This window comes from Cervus elaphus, chromosome 33 (assembly GCF_910594005.1).
Source record: "Cervus elaphus chromosome 33, mCerEla1.1, whole genome shotgun sequence".
NCBI classification, from domain to species: Eukaryota; Metazoa; Chordata; class Mammalia; order Artiodactyla; family Cervidae; genus Cervus; species Cervus elaphus.
The window spans coordinates 54,350,249-54,372,357 of NC_057847.1; the positions used below are offsets into that span (position 1 = coordinate 54,350,249).

At 37.1% G+C, this 22,109-nt stretch overlaps 1 protein-coding gene across 7 annotated transcripts in view; it reads left to right on the plus strand.

Moving 5' to 3' along the window:
* GTDC1 (glycosyltransferase like domain containing 1) overlaps positions 1 to 22,109 on the plus strand; it is a 449,516-nt gene that overhangs the window by 183,381 nt on the left and 244,026 nt on the right. For all 7 annotated transcript variants that reach the window (XR_006339543.1, XR_006339544.1, XM_043894880.1 and 4 more), the window contains 2 exons: positions 1,488 to 1,655; positions 5,369 to 5,542. Coding sequence is in view for 5 of the 7 variants with exons in the window: in XM_043894880.1 (XP_043750815.1) it covers positions 1,488 to 1,655; positions 5,369 to 5,542 (342 nt within the window). In the remaining 2 variants the exon portion in view is untranslated. The remainder of the gene's footprint in view (positions 1 to 1,487; positions 1,656 to 5,368; positions 5,543 to 22,109) is intronic.

The window sequence follows — 22,109 nt, forward strand, 5'->3', positions numbered from 1 at the left end:
GCAATAAATCATAGCATTAATACAGCAATGTGAGTTTAGAAATGTCTCTACTTTTGGGTCTTCTGTTCTTCTTTTAGTCCATGAAGAAGACACTTGAATTCCTGTTTATGATATATACTCTTGTTATGTAATTATTCTTCTTATGTGAAAGGCTAGTGCTGCAGATCATATAAACACCTGAAGTTAGCCATTTGGCTTGTCAGCAAGGGAGAATTTATAGTAGTTGTAATCATGGTAATAACAAGGATGCTATTTTGTATTTATTAAGTACAATAAAAAGCATCTGCAATGTAAGTGGTGCACAACGAATTCATATCCGTGGTGTAATGAACAGTACTTTGGGCTTAGAATACCGGGAGTCTCTGCTTTGCCACTTTATACCAGTGAGATTTCTAGGAAAAACTCTTAACCTTCTTGAATCTCATTTTCTCAGAATGGGAATTAAAGCTGTAAGGGTTAAATGATTCTATATCATGTTATAAAGGTGGCGTTTCGTCAAAATCGTGCCATCCAAATGTCCCCAGCTGCTCAGGGACCGCAATTTGTCCCTCTTTTGTGTCCACATGTGTTAGCCAGCTTGTTAGTGAAATATTTCCAGGTTGTCCCGGACAGTTGTCTGTCTGTCCTTTAGTATTTTGTTCATGTCACTATTATAGACAGCATTCATTCTGAGGGCTGTCTTGTTCACCCTTTCTCTTCTTCCTGGCTTGACCCTGGTACATAGTAGACATTTATAATAAATGTTTGTGGAATGAATGAGTAAATAGACACCATTTCATTTATAAACATGGGTATGTAGACATTCAGTTTCCCTTTTTTCCCCCGCAAAGACAAGGAACCGGCCTTTCTTCATTTTTTAAATTTAGGTTTTATATAAGGGATATTACAAGCTATACATCTGGTGCCATTAGCAGTCCAGTAATCAAGAAGAAAATATAAAACCAACCCCACAGATACTGCAGAATATTTAAAAGGGGGGCAGTAAGAAACATGCCAAGAGAAAAAGCCCTCCCTCACTAGATAAGTCTGTTGCATAAATCAAAAGGGTTTATGTCATAACACGAACATGTGCCATTCCTGCTCATATATTGAATTTCAGTAGTTGGTTGCATAAAGAAGTAAAGTGTAATGAAACTGGCAAGCAAAGTATTCCCCAGTCAGCCTTATCTTTGTTCCATTTGTCCTTCAGATAGAGCTTTTCTTGCCTTTTTCAATAAAATCCATCCAGCTTTTTTTTTTTTTTTTTTTGCATCTCTCAGTAACTGAGCTGAGAAGACCAATGAGATTCAGGGCTTTTATAGTTCTTAGCAGCTGCTTTTTAAGAGATCAAAACTTAGAATGCTGCTACATGGTATTAGGCTTAACTCTTGATGTGTCCCTATGGGGGATATGTTTTCCTTGGGGTAGGATGAGTAGAGAGGAGAGAAGGTGAAGAATGCCCCTTCAAGTATGCTCAGGATGGTAACCCTAATTTCCTTCTTTCCTAGGATCCTCTTTGCAAGCTCAGTGCTTAACCTGACAGAACTGGCTGCCCTTCGACCTGACCTTGGGAAATTGAAAAAGATTCTGTACTTCCATGAGAACCAATTGGTGTATCCTGTCAAGAAATGTCAGGAGAGGGATTTCCAATATGGATACAACCAAATTCTCTCCTGGTAGGTATAGATTGTACCACTGTATTTAGTCCTTTGCCATCTTTTTCCTTATAGTTAACTTTTAAATCTAGAGACCTATGGTACACACATTTTTAAAATACCTTATATTAGGAGCAAATGTTTAAATATACCTTCCATGGTAAGAATTACTTGTGCCTCTGCAATATATATACACACACATATAAGAGAACAGCTAATGTTTTTTTATAAAATACGTATGTGTAGCAACCTGATTATATGTTGAACTAGTTATTTAACTGTATTTTTCTACAACACTCAAAATAGAAGCAAAGGGCTGTCAGGGACCTCCTTCAGCCCCTTATTCCATCATCTGTTGTGTGAGACGTACTTTTAGAAAAGGCAGTTATTCAACTTTTATTTACCAGCTACTTTCAATATATCTAGCCAAAATCAAAATAGAAATGTACAGAGGAGTAAACAAAAATTAAAGCATAACAGAGCAAGAGGTTTTTGTTCTTTTATTCTTATTGTTTGTAAGAGAAAACTATGGAAAATGAATCTTTAGGTGATGTTTGGTTTTTTTTTTTCTTCCCCTCATTGAATCTTCTGAAATTGCCTAGCCTTAAAATACCATGACATTTCAAAGGTGATGGTCCTTCTCTTTTGTTACTTCAACAAAGTGTATCTCTTGAAACTTAGTTAATGAAAGAAGTTAATAATGACTCTGAAACAGCTTTGCTATTGGATCCCATCGACATAACTGCAACACTCAAATGGAGTCAGTTTGGCAGTGATTGGGTACAGTTTACTCACCATTTTAAACAGTTATTAGCCTTTGGGGTTCATGATGTGCTTAAACAGACACCCAGCTCTTTTGCTAGTGTATTCCATAGTTTCGTTGACATAGAAAAACAGCTAGCTGGTTTTGAGCTACTTCTGTGTTTTGAGCATTTTGTAAATGTTTTCCTGCAATCATTTTTACAAGCTGCTTCAATTGTGAAGTAGCAGTGCTATCAAAATAGAGTAGAGCTGCTTCCCGTCAAATGTCTCGTAAAAAAAAGCAACCGTTTTTAAATTTCGTAATAAAATTAAAATACTTTATTTTATATTGAAACAGAGAGGGAAAATATGTTTTAAAAACAAAAATGAAATCATTTTGTACTTTATCAATATGGAAAACATTTGTAATATTCTTTTGGTTTCTTGAATTAGCATCATTCTTTTCCTCAGATAGTGTGTGTTTATTACCCCTGAGAAATAACTGGGGAAAAAAATTAAGTCTGTTTTTCCCTTTATGGATGGCTTTAAAGTTAATGGAAGTTACACCCACTCATATCAGAGAGGAAATGCATGAAAAAGAATATTTCTATAAACTATCTTGGTTCTTTAATTTGGCAAAGACTGGGTTTTTAAGAATATATGTAGTTGAGTTGCATGCCCTTTGAGGGCAAATAGCAAAAAAAAAAAAAAAAAATTTAACTCACTACCCTGCATCTCTCTGTTTTAGAAAAGATTGTTTTTGCTCAAAGGGAGTGAGACCATAAAATCTTATACATGATTTTTGAGCATTGCTCTTCTCAAGAGGGTAAACTGGTAGATGAACTTGGAGAGAAAGAAATGGACTTGATCGTCGCTGGGACTCTTAATGAGAAAGCAGTGGTTTGCAGTCGTCCAGAGGAAAAATAAGAATGTCAGAAAGCAGTCCAGTTCAGATTCTCTTTGAAAAGTATGACTCCAGCTTCCTGAAATGTTTCTTTAGTTTTCTTGCTGACTTCTGCTTTTGTTGGCCCTGTCAGATTTCTTTCTTGACTGTGTGGCAGTTAAAGACTTCAGAGATGACTGACATAAGCACTCACCTTAAATAGAGGTTTCACTAACCCTCTGACTGATGAACACTTGTTGTAACTATATATTATGACCTGTGGGTCGCTATTACAATATGTGACATATAGTGAAAACAGACTAGCTGTGAAACATCCTTCAACTTTTGGTATATTATTATATTGGCTTCCTTATTGCTCAGTGTAGTCAGCACTTCTGTGACATTCTCTTGTGTTATCCATGTTGTAATCACTGCTAACCCCAAATTTGCACTAGGTTGCAACTAAAAAAACAAAAAAATGCTTGTATGGGAAAACAATTTTGCAGGGGTGGGAGTGGTTAGGGGTGGCTGGTCAACATTCCTTTTGTTGGTTTTTCATTCCACTATGGACTGATAGTAGGAACTTTGTCTCAGTAAATGCAAATTAAACTAAACTTAGGATTTGTTATGATATTCCTGCTCTGTAAACTCTATTTATTCATTTGTGTTTTGCAGTCTTGTGGACTTACGTGTCTTCTTTTCAGTTTTCTTGATGTTCATTTTAGAGTGAAATAAAACTATTTTCTCTTTGATCTTACACCTTCTTATCAAAGCATTTGTATGCGTCATGTTGAGACCCAGGGACACTGAGACATGGGCTCATTGCTTAAAGCAGTGAGGGCTATTTTAAAAAACAAAACAGTGATTTATTAAAATGGTTTTTTGAGTCATAAGGGAAACATAGTACATATTTCTGTTTTATCCAGTTCACCCATGGTTATCATTTGTGTTCATTGGTTTCCAAAAAAATGTTATATGCAAATTTGGAAACTACTGACATATTTATGATACATAAATTTTGTTTCTACATTTCCTTATAACTATATAGATAATTTTTAATTTAAAAAAAGTGTTAAGGAGAGGATCACAGCATTTACATCGAAAGCAACAGCCAGTATTATATTTCTTTTGTTTAATTTTGAAGGTTCATGGTGTTATGGTCCTTTATAATATATTATGTAATCGGTAGGACCTAGTGGTACGGATTTCCGGGTCCATTTTCACCAGTTTCCTCTATTGCTCTGACTCCCCCAAGTCTGATAGAATAATAGAATAAGTTACTTGTAGAGTACTTATATAATCCTTTCTGTGTATGTAGTCTCAGAACTTTCAAAAGCCTAACAGTTTCTTGAAACAAAGGTTAAAATGAGAGATAGACTTTAACCACCACATATTATGAAGGTATGCTCTAGTGTGAAATAACTTTTTCTGGATTAGTCTCCTTAAAGGCAGTGAAAAGTATGCTAAATTTTTTGTTCTCCATACTGTGGTGTAAATCAAAGTACATCACTGACAAAAACTCAACATGGGTAACTGGGCCACAGAGAGAAAGGTCCTCATGTTCTTGGTGATACTACAGAAAATTCCTGGCATTGCAGAAAAATATACTTAGGTTTGATGCCTCATAAGTGAGAGTGTTAGTGGCTCAGTCATGTCCGATTCTTTGCAACCCCATGGTATGTAGCCTGCCAGGCTCCTCCGTCCATGGAATTCTCAAGGCAGGAATACTGGAGTGGATAGCCATTCTCTTCTGCAGGGATCTTCCTGGATCAAACCCAGGCCTCCTGCATTGCAGGCAGATTCTTTACTGTCTAAGGAACCAGAAGAGCCCTGAAGCCTCATAGAATCCCATTAAATCACTGAATTCCTCTCTTGCCTTTCCTCTCTGATGCCAGCCATCTAACTTTCCTTGATATAAGGCTAATGAAAGTAACTTAGTCTGTTAGGATCATTTTGATAAAAACTGGGAAGTGAAGAGTTCTTTGCAAACCCAAGGTTCAGCAAAAACTGTGATTAATAAAGAAGTCTTTAAGCTTCTTTATAAAAGAAGTTATAAAAAGAACTGAATGAATGTGGGCTCACCATATGCATTTATCCTTTCCGTTTGCAGCCTGGTGGCTGATGTGGTGGTATTCAACTCAGTTTTTAATATGGAGTCATTTCTCACTTCTATTGGAAAATTCATGAAGTTGATTCCTGATCACAGACCCAAGGATCTGGAAAGCATCATCAGACCCAAGTGCCAAGTTATTTACTTTCCCATCAGGTTTCCTGACGTGAGCAGGTCAGTGTGACTCTATTTTCAATATTGTGTCATAAATTATTCCCCAAATGTATAAAAATAGGTGCTATTCTTGCCAGTTTTAGCTTTTTCACATAAGCATGGTTAGAGAATTGAGTACTATTTCACCTTGCTGTGATTTATAAATCATATGTCCAACCTATCACTGAATGGTTAATTCTAAGTTCTTCCTTTCTTTTCTCTTATATTTGTTTGCCAAAGAAACGTGCTTTGACTTTTAACACTGACTGTTGTTTCTTCATTTGTTGTTTTGATACAGAAGTCATTGTCAAGCACGTCTCAACCTTATATTCAACTTATTCCCAGTGGTTTATATGTATAATAGTAACTCCTAAGTAAGTCAGTGTTAAATTTTACTGCTTAGATTACTTTCATTCCCCATGCTGTTTTTTCTATTTTTTGCTTCTCCCATTTTTTTTTATTTACATTATTTTAGTAAAGAATTTGGTATTTTATATTGGGTTGAAATGCATTTAATTGCTATTTCTTTTTCTCAGTCACTAAGGATATTTTTATTACCCTTATCACTGGGCCCACCCTGAATTAGCAATGGATGATGTGGCTCAAAGGGAACATTCTAGAATTCCTTTTCACTTTTGATTAAACCTAGCAAAATTGTTTTTACTGCCACCAGGAATATATCCCCCTTGTGAATAGAAACTTTACTTCAGTCGGACTCATACTAGCTGGGGATGCTGCTGTTTTGTAACTGACTGTGTCCTTAAAAAAAGCTCAGGGACAGCTGTTTCTTCCCCATGCTTGAAGTGAAGGCAGGAAGCAATTTATTGTCCATGCCTGCGGTGTAGGAGGTCGGCATTCGGGTCTGTGTTCTGGACTCCATGCACCCAGATTTTGCTGTGGGGACACCCACTCTTCCGCACCCCTAATACTGATTTATTTGAGTCTTGCTAGTTAATATTGCACTGAAGAAAATTCTGCCTAATACCAAATCAAGCTATGAGTCATAAAGTTTGTTAGACCACCTTGCCTAATCCTGATTTTCTGGAGTTCAGAAAACAGAAGGCCAGGGAAGCAGACCGGCTGTACTCACACTGTTGATTACTGTCAGAGACTTTTGATTCAATTTTCTCTTTAGTTTCTCATCTTCCTATTAGTACAGGTCATTTGTCAAAAATATTTAATGATCTATTTACATTTTTGAAAACTATAAAGCTAAGTGAAACTAAGATCACAGTTGATTTTTATATGTATGTACATGTATGTATATATGGTATGTATTTGTAATCCATAATTTTCATGTGTGATGAAAGAATGTCAACTTCTAAAAAATACAGTAGTTATCTTTAGCTCTATAATTAGCTAGAATATAGCTTATACTTTGGGTCATATTTTTTAACTTTATTTTTGACATTCTTTTAAGTTTTTCATATAATAATATATTATTAAAATGTACATCTTTAAGTGAATAGGTAGTTGTAGTACATCTTAATTTTTATTTCTATAGAATTTCAAATAAATAATGTTTTTAAAATTCATTTGCATCTGATATAGTCCTACAACATCCTATGTTTAATACACCTGTGGCAGTTGAATAGTTTATTAATTTGGACTATATTACCATAAATAAATCTAGCTAAATGGAAGAAGGTTAAGAAATATTGTGGCCAAGATAACATTCATAAGCAAGGTCTTAGCCCAGAGTGTTATTTGAATTATTTTCAAATGGTAATTTGCTTTATCCAACCCAAACTCATATAGTGTAAGTAAGTGATTATTTGCATGAATGACAATCATTCTAATGCCTGCAGTCTTAAAAAGAGTATTATTTTGTTGAGATGTTGAAAAATATTTAGTAATGCCAAAGGCAAATAACCAAGGTGATTAAAAATAAAACAACTTTTGAATGCTTCTACTTTCTCTCTATGCAAATATTATACTCATGGCAAGGATGTATTTAATTTTTAAACAAAACAGAATATACACTTAAATGATTAATATAATGTGCTATAATAATATATAATATAAGGGGTAATAATCAGGGAAGGGAAAAAGCCATATTTCAGCAAAGTATATGAGGACTTCTAAAGTTGATAATTGTTCAAACTCAGAACATTCAACATTGAGCTTGAAATCCAATACTGAGCTTATAGTACCTGCTGTTACCTGATGCCTCCCTTACCCTTACCTTATTCTCAAAGGCCAGAAAAATTGTAGCAAGGAAGAATATTCACTTGAAAATATTTCATTATATGTATTAAAACATTTTGGGAAGAGAAAGCTCTTAAATACCATAGCTAGGCATGCACATATTTGAGACTTGACCACCCCTGATGGTTCAGAAAGTAAAGAATCTGCCTGTAATGCAGGAGACCTGGGTTCAATCCGTGGGTCAGGAAGATACCCTAGAGAAGGAAATGGCAGCCTACTCCACTGTTTTTGCCTGGGAAATCCCATGGACAGAGGAACCTGGAGCAGTCTGTGGGTTCAACAAAGAGTTGAACACAGCTGAGCAACTCACACTTTGACTTTCACTACTAGCTCTGTAACCCATGCAAGTGTAATGACCTTAAGTTTAGGTTATGATTATATTTACCTTATCACCTCATAGGTGTGATGTAGCAATTAAATGAAATACTGTGTGCCAGACGTCCAGCCTGGCACATAACAGAACCTTAATAAAGATTGTGTGGGATGTGGCTCAGACGCTCATTTGTGTCTGACTCTTTGCAACCCTATGGACCATGGCCTGCCTCCTTGGACCTCTGTCCACAGGGTTCTCCCAGCAAGAAGACTGGAGTGGGGTGCCTTTTCCTCCTCCAGGGCATCTTCACGACCCAGGGATCAAACCCATGTCTCTTCTGTCTCCTGCATTAGCAGGCAGATACTTTACCATTAGCACCACCTGGGAAGCCCTTAATAAAGATTAATTCATCTTATTAACTCCTTCATCCCCGTTGTTTTATAACCTAGCACATTTATTGCAACCTGAATAAAGAGGATTGTCTTCCCTTTCTCCCTCTCTTAACATGTGATAGCAGAGAAGTATTCTGCCAAAGGAACAGTCTAATATAAATAAAGAAATTCCTTTGTATATTCTTCTTCTCACCCTGATTTAAGCAGCCTTTTGTCCTTACCAGAAGCAACTGTCCACTGATGGTAAGGAACCAGCTCATCACTTTCATTCTTCTCGTCCTAATTTTGCTCCTTCTTTTTCCAGTTGAACTTCCATATTCTATCACTGTACCTCCTTTCTTGTGTATACTCTCAAAACTTTTGCATCTTTTCTTTTTTCTTTGATTAGGAGAAAAACCTCCAGCCATACTTACTAGCCCACTCTAAATTCATGACCCCTAAATCTAGATGGACACTTCAAGCTGGATGGCGAGTATACCATGCTTCCCCTCTTATAGATAACTATTCATACATTTTCCTTTTAATACCAAATTAGTAAGCTTTTAATACCAAATCTTCAGACTTCCTTCTCAGATAATGACTGAAAAAAATAGAAGCAATCAGAAGAGAATATCTTTACATTGCCACCATCACATTTACCCAATTATGTGCTTCTGGGTGCATTTTTTTTTTTTTTTAATCTTCACACCTATAACTATGGATGGACTGACCTTGCTTCTGTCTAAGGTCCATCTCCACTTCTTTGAGGGAGTCCATCCTCCTTGCTTACTTAAAAATTACTTTTCTATATGGTGAAACAGATCACCAGCCCAGGTGGGATGCATGAGACAAGTGCTCGGGCCTGGTACACTGGGAAGACCCAGAGGAATCGGGGGGAGAGGGAGGTGGGAGGGGGGATCGGGATGGGGAATAAGTGTAAATCTATGGCTGATTCATATCAATGTATGACAAAACCCAAAAAAAAAAAAAAAAGGAAAAAAAAAAAAAAAGAAAGACAACATTTAGAGAGAAAAAAAAAAATTACTTTTCTAGTAATTTTTTTTCTCTGATCTGCATCATCCATTTTCCTCTTTTCTGGATGGTTCCTGTTAACATACAAAAATGCTATTTGTTTTACATCTTAAAAACATTCTCTCTTGATTCCATTTCTTCCTTTGCTACTGCCTCCTTTCTCTCTTTCTCTTAATAGCAAAACCTCTAAAAAAACCTTTTTTTTCTCTCTCTTAATAGCAAAACATCTAAAAAAACCATTTTTTTCCCAATTTCATTCCCACTGTTCTCTCTTAAAGCTGCTCCACTGAAACTGTTTCTGTCAAGGTCACTGAGGACTTCCGTGCATGTGGTCAGTTCTCAGTCCTCGTCTGATATCACACATCAGCAGCATGGGGCACACGTGACGGTCTTCACGGTGGCTCCTAGGATGCAGGTTCTGCTTCTCAGGCTTGTTGCTGATTTCTCAATGTGACTCTGATCTTTAGCTTTGGACTGGCCTTTAGCACTCTTGAAACTTAAGGGATTAGTGGAGGAAGAGCCCAGGATTGAAAAGAGAAGAAAAAGTTAGAGTCAGAAGGTCATCAACGAGAGAATTATCCTGTGGGACAAAGGGAAGAGAGTGTTAAGGAGATGGCTTGGGCTTAAATGCATACTCAGTCATGTCCGACTGTTTGCAATCCCAATGGACTGTACCAGCCAGGCTCCTCTGTCCATGGGATTATCCTGTCAAGAATACTGGAGTAGGTTGCCATTTCCTTTTCCAGGGGATTTTCCTGACCTAGGGATCGAACGCACATCTCCTATGTCTCCTGCCTTGGCAGGTGGATTCTTTACCACTGAGCCACCTGGGAATCCCTTTAAGGAGATGAGCAGTAGTTAATTCAGAGGAGTGAGATTAAATAAAGTGATGACTAAAGCTATCCTTGAATTTGACAATTAAAGGGACAGTGGTACCCCACCCTGCATTCTGTTAACTCACACAAAAAAAGTTTCATAATTTTTTTGGTAGCCAGAGAAACAGACTTCAAGTCTAAGTGAGATCTCTTTTTCTTTCTGTCTCCATGTCTCTCTTTCTCTCTCTCTCTCTCTCTCTCAGATTCAGGCCCTGCTTATTTTAAAAATGAAGGCACCAGGGCTCAGAGAAGTTTAGTGTCTTCTGGTAATCACACAGCTAGAGAGAGAGAGAGGAACTGGAACTGAAACTGGAACTCCTGTCTCAAAACCTCCATCCAGTGTTCAGCCCATCACTTATTGTAAATGCAGTTTCAGAGGTCTTGATTATCTGATTTTTCAGCTGACAGCAGATTAACAGCATCAAATTGGGGGTGCGATAAAGGCAGGCTCACTGACAGCAGTAAAAAGTGACAGCTGACTGACAGCTTGACAACAAGGGAGGAGAGAGATAAACTATTTAAAAAAAATATATGAGAAGTGAAAAAGCATAGCAGCCTGGAGACAGTGTAGGGCAGGGCAGGCAACTCTGCACGCTGAAGACCCCTGCAGACATTTCTCCATGGTTGTACAGCTTGTACGTCTAATGGATGACTGTGATTTATTAAGAAAGGTTAAGTGGTAACCAGTAAATTCTCTTTAAAAATATAGGGAAATTCATAACCTACTTTTGGCAGAAATTATAAATGACAGCAAATGAAGCTAAATGTCATGTCTTACTCTAGGATGTACATGAGCCATATTCACCTAAAGGAAGATAATAAACGTCTGACCCTTTTGTATGCAGTTGCAGTGTCTGTAAGCTTAAGTGAGTGGGAAACATTTCAATAAGCTACTTCTTTTTGGATCTTTCTAACTGAAGCCTTGTCATGCACCAATTCTGTTCAGCACCCTTTGCTGTTAGGGTGTTTATATTGGCTTCCTTGAAACTGAAGGCGTCAAAGCCTGCCAGATGATCAGTAGTCAACAAAACTGATTTTGTCATATTAATACCATGTCTTAGTCCTTTTGGTCTGCTCTAACAAAATACCATAGATTGGGTGGCTAGTAAACAACAAAAATTTATTTCTCACATTTCTGAAGACTGGGACGTCCAAGATCAAGGCACTGGCATATTTGATGTCTTGTGAAGGCCTGCTTTCTGATTTCATAGATGGCTGTCTTCCTGCTGTGTTCTCACATGATGCAAAGGGCAAGGGAGCTCTCTGTGGTTCTTTGCATAAGGGCACTAATCTCATTCATGAGGGCTCCACCCTCATGGCCTGTTAAAGCATATAGGTTAGATTGAAAATTAAGGAATTTTTACTTTGCATTTCTTTTTTTATTATTTATTTGTTTATTATATTTTTGGTCCTTGTTTCTGCATGAAGTCTTTCTCTTAACAGTGGATATCATCTACTTTACCATTCAGTTGGATTAAACGCAAAGAGAGATAAATGCTCAGGCTCTCAAGGCTGGATGCTTGTAGGTATTTGTCACTTGCTTGCCTTCTCTATCACATTTTATTGTGAAAAATGGGGGCTGCTCTTTGTTGCCATGTGTGGGCTTCTCATTGTGGTGAATTCTCTTGTTGCAGAGCACAGTCTCTAGGCTCACGGGCTTCAGTAGTTGTGGCTCGTGAGCCCTAGAGCTTGCAGACTACAGTAGCTGTGGTCTACAGGCTTAGTCTCCTTGGCATGTGGCATCAGGGATTGAACCCATGTCCCCTGCATTGGCAGGAAGATTCTTTATGACTTCATCACCAGGGGAATCTACTGTGCATTTCAAGAAGGCAGATTTCACATAGAACTCCATGGTGCTGAGGATAGCGAGGGGAAAAAAATGGAGCAGTTCTGCAGCTTACTGAGCTGGATACTGGCTAAAGAAAACCAATATTTTCCTACTGTATATCATGTAGCTATCATAAAAGCAAAGCCTAGTAGAACTAGAGAATTTTACATATCCAGGCCTTTGTGCAAGTCTCAGTCTTATAAAATCAGAACATCTGAGGACTCTGCAACTTGCTTTCTGACAACGTCATCTTCAGAAGGTAGAGCTAACCCTAACAGCTAACCTTCCTGTCTTAATTTAGTCCGACATTATGCTAAGTATATTATGCATATCTTAGCATAATATTCTCCCAACAATTCTAAAAAATAATTCCATTTATAGTTGAAGAAAGCCAGCCATAAAGAATATAAGTAACTTTTTGCCTGCACTCATACAAATAGTAAAAGTATAGCCAGAAATCAAACATATTTATTACCTTGTTTTGAAACCCAACCTCTTAACAGTTTTTTTTTTTTTTTTTTAATACTACCTGTCCTCAAAAGAGAGGTTTTGGGCCTGGATTGGCTTTGGCTTATTGTTGTTTAGTTGCTAAATTGTGTCCAACTCTTTTGTGACCCCACGGACTGTAGCCCCCCAGGATCCTCTGTCTATGGGATATTCCAGGCAAGAGTACTGGAGTACTTTGCCATTTCCTTCTCCAGGGGATCTTCCTGACCCAAGCATTGAATGTGCAGCCCTTGCCCCATCTCCTGAAATGGCAGGTGGATACTTTACCACTGAACCCCTGGGATTGACGTGCTATGCTTAGTCACTCAGTTGTGTCTGACTCTTTGGGACCCCATGAACTGTAGCCCACCAGGCTTTTTTGTAACAGTACTGGAGTGGGTTGCCATGCCTTCCTCCAGGACTAGGGTTGACTCAGTTCAATTCAGTCTCTCAGTTGTGTCCGACTCTTTGCAACCCCATGGACTGCAGCACCCCAGGCTTCTCTGTCTATCACCAACTCCCAGAGCTTGCTCAAAGTCATGTCCATCGAATTGGTGATGCTATCCAACCATCTTATCCTCTGTCATCCCCTTCTCCTCCTGCCTTCAGTCTTTCCCAGCTTCAGGGTCTTACTAGTGAAGAACAAATGATTATATAAGAGAACTGATAGCATGTTGAATGAAAGAGATCATGTCATGGTAATGTTATGAAAGAAGGGATTCAAGGTCTTAGAAATCAGACTTTTAAAAGATTGAAGTTTTGAAAAAAGAGGACACCTGAAAAGGAATGATCAATTTTTAAAGCAAAAATATTTATTGAGTGTCCTAATGGAGAACTGTCTGTGGGGCCGGAAGTGTGAATCGGGCCCTATCACTTTCTATCCAGTGGGCTTAGGAGAGAACCCCAACCCAAGTCTAACTCATTGCTTTTGAAAAGGACATCATACTTTTCCTGACTTGAGGACGAATGAATAATTTTCAGAAAGAATTCTCATAGTCAGGTTGAAATTTTACCAAAAGAAGCAGACTAGGAAGAATACGTCATAGAAACAGCTAGAGGCTCATACCATTATTTCATATCTAAGAAAACTCTTTTCTTAAAAAAATATCTAGGTATCTTGCCATTTATCCAAACTCTTTTTTCTTATAAGCTAGATTATAGCATGACACCTGTCTTACAGGGGCAGTCTTTCATATTAGATGTTAAGGATGGGGTTGACCACATCTGCACAGCATCAGACTTTTCTTTTTTTTTTTTTTTTAATCTTTGTTCTGATATTTTATTTAACCCTCCAAAAGACTTTTTTGGGTCTCACTTGTCTTAAGTATCCCTTCTGAAACAATATTGATCAATATTTCAGGACTATTAAGATTGGCCTAGAATGAGAAATGTGCCCAGTTTTTGTTCAGGAAGAATTCAGCACCATGATTGAAAAATCCACCCTTACTGTATAATGGCACAGCATCAGACTTTTCTTCCATCTGTCTCTCCTGTAGGATTTGACCCTGAGGGGGTAGCCATGATTTTTATGTAACTAGATCATCCCCACCCCCAACAAATTGGACCATGAGAATGAATTGTAGAAATATAGTGAATTACAAAGTGGCATCCCTTATCCTCAAAAAAGATCTTGTTTTTCCAAGAAATTCCATCAGGGAGCTTCACGGTAGATACCATCTACTTCAAATGCCATTCAGTTGGATTAAAGGTGAAGAGAGATAAATGCTCAGGCTCTCAAGGCTGGATGCTTGTATGTATTTGTCATTTGCCTGCCTTCTCTATCCTGTTACAATGCGAAAAATGGGTTTAAGTTTTTTGTTATGGTGATATATAATTAATGTAAAGAGATCAAATGTATGTTTCCAGTGGTGACCTTAAAAAAATCATTTATTTATTTTTTAATGAGGGGATGAACAGATACTATATCCTTAGGATTGAAGTTTGGACTGAAATAATTGAAGCACATATACTTTGGATTGAGAAATATTTGCTTATCTGTTTCAACACAAAGAATATAAATATCAACCTCACTGTGATTATTAGGACAAAATTTTGTTTCTGTGAGCAGTTCACTATTTACATATTTCTGTTTTACAAAATACTGGGTTGTCAGAGTTACCATAGACAAGAGTGGATTTTACCTGTGAGATTTCTCATTTCATAGCTTTTAGTTTCTGAGCTGTTGTTGAGTTGCTGTCGTGTCGGACTCTTTTGCGACCCCATGGACTGAAGCCTGTCAGCTTCCCTGTCCATGGGATTTCCCAGGCAAGAATACTTGAGTGGCTTCCCGTTTGGAAGATGGGTTATATGAAAAGCACCTCTGCTTTCCTCCTTGTATTTTTGACAGCAAACAAGGGAGGAGGACAGTGTTGGTCATTTGGAATAATCTCATTTATTGAAACTAAGAATTTCTCTGCACATTTCTCTCCCCCTTTTCCCATGCAGCTAAAATGTGAAACCAAAACAGAGGTTTATGGACTTTGCCTATTTTAGAAAGAAAAAATGGAGAATTTTAAAAACAGTGTGAAAACTTTAAATGAAAACTCTCAGGCTGTGCAAACAAAGGCGAGGAGCCTAAGGGCTTTAGAAGAATTCTTATTAAAGAAAACACTATTTTACATTGCAAAGCAGATGTGTCAGAAAACAACAGCAGATCTGTAATTTGAGAATTTGTGGATTGATGGGACAGAAGGCAGCCCCCATGGCTCCCCACTGAAAACTTTCTGCTTTCTGTAGTCAAGAGTTTGCCAGGAAACACCTTAATCATCTTACCACATGTGGGTCATATTTCTCAGATATTTTAAGAAAATATTAGTATTAGATGTATTAGTAAAACTATTGCCTTTGCTCTGTGAAATAATGACGTGGGTATTATCTTCTTGAATATTAATCTAGTTCTGAAGTAGAAGAAAAGTTTTGCTTTTAGAAATTTAAACATAATCCATATTTGCTTACAATTATTTTGGCTCTCCAAAATGAATGCAAAAATGTGTTTCCTTTGAAAGTCATTAAAACATTTTTTAATAGAATCAGTGTACTAAAAGTTTGATAAATCACTCCAGTGTTCAATACCACTCACTGTCAAGAAATCTCCTTTATATCTAATGCAAATATTTCATGCTTCATTGTATTGTAACCATCTTCCTCTTACTCTCCTTAAGAGAAGAAAGTTTGATTTCTGCGCATATATATATATATATGTATATATATGCCTCTGTTGGTTTGATGTTGATAGGACATGCTTGCTTATTTAAAGTGTACATTTTAATGAAATTACTATCCATGTTCATGCCTAATTATCACAGATTTCTTTTGTCTTGTACTTTAGCTAATAACAATAACGTCACCAAAAAAAGCACTCTCAATTCAGCAGCAACAAAAAAAAAGCTTGTCCTTTGATTATAGGATGATTTACCTCTGTTTTCCTCAAGTATAGAGAACATTTGACATGGTTTTACATCAGAGATTTGATGTACATTTTTTACTTTCTCCTAGTCCTGTCCTAAGAGATTTAGGAGGTCAGAAGCAAAGGTCACAGATCACAGGAGAGAGAAATAACTAAAAACGCAAGAATATTCTCAGGGACTGCATCATCAACTCAAAGGGAGTCATGGAGCAGGGCTTCTGCAAAATAGGGATGAATATCATGCAATGAACTCAAAACAGTTGAGGGGAATTCAGTGAAAGGTCTACTTAGACTCTCTTTTCCTCTTTAGGCTTAAAGGGCATCTCTAAGCTTTCCATCTGGAAGAGGAATTGGCAGCCCTCTCCAGTATTCTTGCCCAGAGAATCCTGTGGACCGAGGAGCCTAGTGGGCTACAGTCCATGGGGTTGCCAAGAGTCAGACAAGACTTAGCAACTCAACAGCAACAAAAAGCTTTCCATAGCACAGTGAATGATCATTATTAGCACAAAGCTGTCAAGGCAAGAACAAATGTGTTATATACTCTGTTTATTATAGGAGGGCTGTGTGAATCTTTAGATAGATTTCAAGTGAATTACTTTTGTTTTTTAAGAATCAAACTTTGGTTTTCTTTCTAAAATCACTTATTCAAATCATTCCATTCTGGGGAGTGCTGAATTAATGATGGGAGTCAGCAGTGTGGTGTACAAGGATTCTAGTTTGGCTTATACCACTTTTCACCACCATTCAGCCTAAAGTAAATTATCTTGCCTCCCAGAGCTTCAGTTTTCCCGTCTGTAAAATGGAAATTGAAATAATACCTGTGTCTTAGTCTTATTATGAAGAGTGAGCTACTTGCTACCATATGCTGACTGAGCTCAGTGACTGCGACATAATCAGTGTTACATAAATGTTAGTGATTTTATTACTTTTACCATTATCGCCATTGTGATTTTCTGTTGACAGGATTTTAGAAAAGTTTTTGCCTATTCAATATGACTCCAAGCTCAAAAGTAAGGGAGTGGGGACAAAAATTCTGAAAACCCTAGTAATTTTATAGAATACTTGAGGATCTGAAGTTTACTGCTAATTCAAATAAAGATAGGGACTGTTTTGTATCTTGTCAATCCACATGACAACAGCCAAATGCAGTAATGTAGCTGTGGACGTAGGCAAGAAGGAAAGACGCCTGTGCTGCTGTCCACATCTGTATGGCACCTATAAAATATATACATTTCTTGCTGGTGTGTGGAATGGTGAGATGCTACAGAAGTCACTTTAGTTGTTCAGTGTTCTTTTAAAGAATATTGGAGTTGTTTCGGAAACCTTGCCATTAAAAAAATAAACAATTTGGAATGTACCATTCAACAAGAAGCTACTGGAATAATCTCTCACCCAGAATGGCCTATTTCCAAAGAAATTCCAGATAAAAAAGTTTATTCTATAGGAAAGTCTTTAAAAATATGTTTTAGAGTAATTGGATACAATAAAATATACTTAACAGTAATATAATTCTTTGAGATTTTATTCATGCTACTGTTCACCCATCATTTATTAAAATCTAGTTATTTGCATAGCTTCAAAATGGGTATAATAATACATAGTCTGCAAACTAAAAGGGTTAATGAGCCTAGTATATTATAGGCTCAAAAAAATGGTAGTCATCTGTGGACAAACTCCCTCTTGAAACATGTCTGGAAGTAGGCGGTTGAGAGTCTTTAAGAGCTCTCAGGTTCAGCCAGTCTTACTGGACACTTAACTATAGGAAAATATGATTGACTATAAAAGACAGTGATGGCTTAACAAAAGAATATGTTAACAGAAGAGCTGCAATCTGCATGAAATATACAATACATGGAAACATAAGGTTCAAGAATCAGAAGAAAAGGAAAAGAGATGTTGAATCTAGAAGATGAGTCATAATAGAACTATGCCCTCTTGAAGAGGAGAGAACATTCACCATGGCATTATTAAAATATCATCCCTATGAATCCAACCCCCTTTGCTGTGATTCTGCAATCACCAAGCAATATTCTATTTATTACTGCATCCTTCCAAGCAGCTTAACTCCAGAAACTAGAATCCTCAATGTGAGAAGCAAATATCTGGATATTGGAAGGGCATGTTCTCTGGAAATCAATAAATTATGATTTTTAATAACAAAAGAAAAAAAGCTTGTATGGTAAATGCAAGATATTCTGGGATGTAAAGATATATAAAACAAGGTCTTCAGTTGTAAGAATTTTATGGAAATGATAGGCATAGTCAGGTGACTCCAAGTATAAGGTAGAAAAAAACAGTACTTTCTATCTCATTTGAGTGGAGCTGTAAAGACTGACTAAGCTTTGGGCATAGTATAAGAGCATCATTTATCAAGTGCCTTTCCTGATCATGGACTTCCCTGATAACTCAGCTGGTAAAGAATCCACCTGCAATACAGGAGACCCCAGTTCAATTCCTGGGTTGGGAAGATCCGCTGCAGAAGGGATAGGCTACCCACTCCAGTATTCTTGGTCTTCCCTTGTGGCTCACTTGGTAGAGAATCTACTTGAAATGCAGGAGACCTGGGTTTGATCCCTGGGATGGGAAGATCCTCTGGAGAAGGGAAAGGCTACCCAATCCAGTATTCTGGCCAGGAGAATTCCATGGACTGTATAGTCCATGGGGTCACAAAGAGTTGGACATGACTGAGTGACTTTCACTTCACTTTCTGAGCATAAACTTTATGTGTATTATTTCTAACCTTTACCCACCCCCCACAAGCTAGGTACTATTATGTTCATTTTGCAGTCAAGAAAAGTGAGGTTCAGAAGGTTAAACTTGCCTGAAATTGTATAGCTACCCAAACTGTCTGACTCCAATATGCTACTTGATTAATCATGTTATTTCTTGCTATGATGGAAAGGTGAGATAGAATGACTACAAAAGCATGTGATGAAGAGAGTAGCTACACCCAGGTTTGTGACAGTGAATGATCACTGCCACAGAAGAGAATAACTGGAACCTAGAAGAAAGTAACTATGTTTGTCTTAACTGGGTGAAGAGGTTGGAAATGGGAATTAAGGTCAAGGAATTTGAACTTTAGCCTGTAATCATTTAGGAGCCATGTCTAGATTATAAAATGGGGAATTTGGAATTGACATGTGAATATCAGTGGGATAGGCAATAGAAAGCAGAGAAACAAGTTAAAAAACTGCTAAAATAGATTATTGAAGACTTGAACAAGGAAAGTGGCTTATGGATGAAAAAAGGAAATGCACATAATCATGCCGGATGTAGACCTGGCAAGTTGGTGGGGCAGCTTACTGGATGTAGGAGTGGTCAGAGATGATCTTGAAGACCATAGTGACTAGGAGAATAGCTGTTCTGTTGGAATTGAGAAATACATTTACTTAGCTAAAGATGGCAGATTCATGGAGTTACATATTGCGTCTGAGATGTTGGTGGGTTATTTAGATAGAGCTGACCAGCAGAAAATGTCCTCTCTCACCTCAATATCATCATCTAGAACCTCCTGTGGTTTGTTATATTGACCCAGTTTTCTAGAAATTTTGCTCTTTCCTTTGGCATATTTGATACAGCTGAAGTTTATTTCTTCCCAAATTCAAGATATCTGTTTGTTTGTCATTTGTTACTGTCTTATGAAAATCAAGTGTAGTATTTGTAAACATCAGATCTCCTGAACTCTTTCATTTCTGGATAAGCAGGAGTTTATTGACTTAATTTTCCCTTTGACTTCTCAGAGTTTAATAACTGAACTTCTATCCCTTTGGATTGGGAATCCTGAGATCAAGTACTATATGGTGGTGTGTGGTGTAGTGCCTAAGAAAATTGACTTTGATGTCAGAGCTGTCATCTCTTCTGCTAACCAGTTGGCTGATATTGAGAAAGTTATTTGACCTCTCTTACCTCACCCCCCACCCCCAGCCCCCCGCTCATCTGCAAAGTGGGGAGAGTACTAGCAGTCTCATTGGTTTACTATGAGAGTTAAATGAGGTCCTGGATGTCAGGTGCTTGGTAAAATGCTTGAGGCATAATAAGCCTTAAATAAATGGTAGTTGTCATTATTGGCTTTAAAATTTGTGTCCTCACCATATCTTTGGTGCTTTCATTAACATATGAGATTTCTTTAATTTTCTGGAGAGCCAGAGCTGTGCCCCCAGTTGTAGTCCAGAACGTCTTTAATAATTTTAGGATCATCAGATGATTTTGCTTGTCAGTGTCCCCTATTCTAAAAGCCACTGTTGCTTGCTCTAGTACTGATTTGTCTTTGCCATGCTGGACTGAGTACCAAAATTCTACTTGGGAATATTGCTAAGAATATTATATCCAAGTAGTATTTTATGTGTGTACTCTTGTCATGTGTGCTGTGGGTCTTTTGTACCTCTGACGTAATATGAGGTGAGTCACAGACCTCTCTCACATCTCATAAGATTTGTATTATTACCTGCTATCTACAAAGGTGCTTCTGTGAGTGATTAGGGGTCATAAACTTTCCTTAAGTTTAATTGTTTCTGTCCTTACTATATTTGGTTCAATGTTATCTACAAATTTATTTTTATTAAAAAGTGTTTCTGTGTAACTAGTCCTTAATTAAATAATTGTCACTTTTTGTTTTGGATGATTCCAATTTTGTATATCAGTACTATTAAATATGGAACCTTAAAAAATTAGCAAACCTAATTGTGAGAATTTAATATAAGAAATCTAGGTATAATTTTCTTTAATTAAAGATAAACTCATCAGTTGTACAAATACTTCCCTCTCTTTTGGTTTTGCCTATTGTTCTAAACGGAAAGATCTTGGTTCTGTTTCTTAGGCTCCATGAAAAGAGAATGATACACATTCTTCCCTTAATCTCCCTCTGGATCACACACTAAAATTCATGTATACATTCTTAGTATCAAGAGAAGAAATACATTTTGGCATTTCTTCTCTAGTATATGATATGTTCTTGGGTATCCATAGAAATATATTACTTCTTTGAAATTCAGTTTCCAGTCCAGTGTTTCCTGTTCCCATCAGGTTAGTCTAAGTTCATGGATATGGCTGGCAACTCTAAATTCATTTACATATGGAAAACTGATTTATCTGTTCGGGACACCCATCTCAGTCCAACCCAATATACTTCTGCTCTGTTGATGTCCAGCACAGCCCAAGTGATTGTGTAATGAGAGAGAGGATCTATTCAAAGCTACCACATCCCTTGTTATAATACCAAAACTCATTTTATAATACCAAATCTGAAAAGTACTTATTATAATAATTTTCCACTAGTTAAAGAGGGAGCTTCTGTCTCAGGCTGTGAAGATGGATTTGAAAGAACACAAACAAGAGATAGTGGGAAAGTAGAATATCAGGATCAGGCGAAGAATCCCATTAAAAATAGAAGACAAGGGAGAGAATAAGCTAAAAAAAAATTCATAGGTTTTAAAATTACTGGACTGTTAACTGAAATAGAACAATTAGAAATGTCAAACACATTTGTATTGTGGACAACTTTGTTTTGTTTTCAATTTTAGGCAGCTGGTATTTTTATGAAAAATAGAACTAGAACTTTCCAGAACTGGAAGAGTACCTAAGAAACAGGAACTTTAGAAATCTTCTTGTCTAATTCCTTCATTTAATACCTGGGAAGACTACAGCAGAGAGGTTTTTACCTGAAATTATAGCTAGTGACATAGTCACAATTTGGATACCACTTGAAAAAACTCATGAGGTGATGAGAAATGTGTGACCAGGGCTCTTCATTGTGTTAGTAATATTAGTAGGGTAGGATTAATCATCACTGATAACATAGATCAATTTCATCAGTAATAAATGGTGTGCAGAAATTTCTTAGAAGAGTCTCAAAGATTTCAGTTGCATAGGAACTTGTTGCTGTTTTCATTGAAAATATCTAGCTGTCCTATCTATAACTCATTTTCAGATGAAAATACATATGACTCAGCCAACTCTATTTGCTTATAACATATTTTGCTCTTCCAGTAAACATTGGGCTTATCATATAAACCTTATTCTAGGAGTGAAGAATAGGAGTTTCCAGCATTTAAAGCTCAGAACCTGAAAATG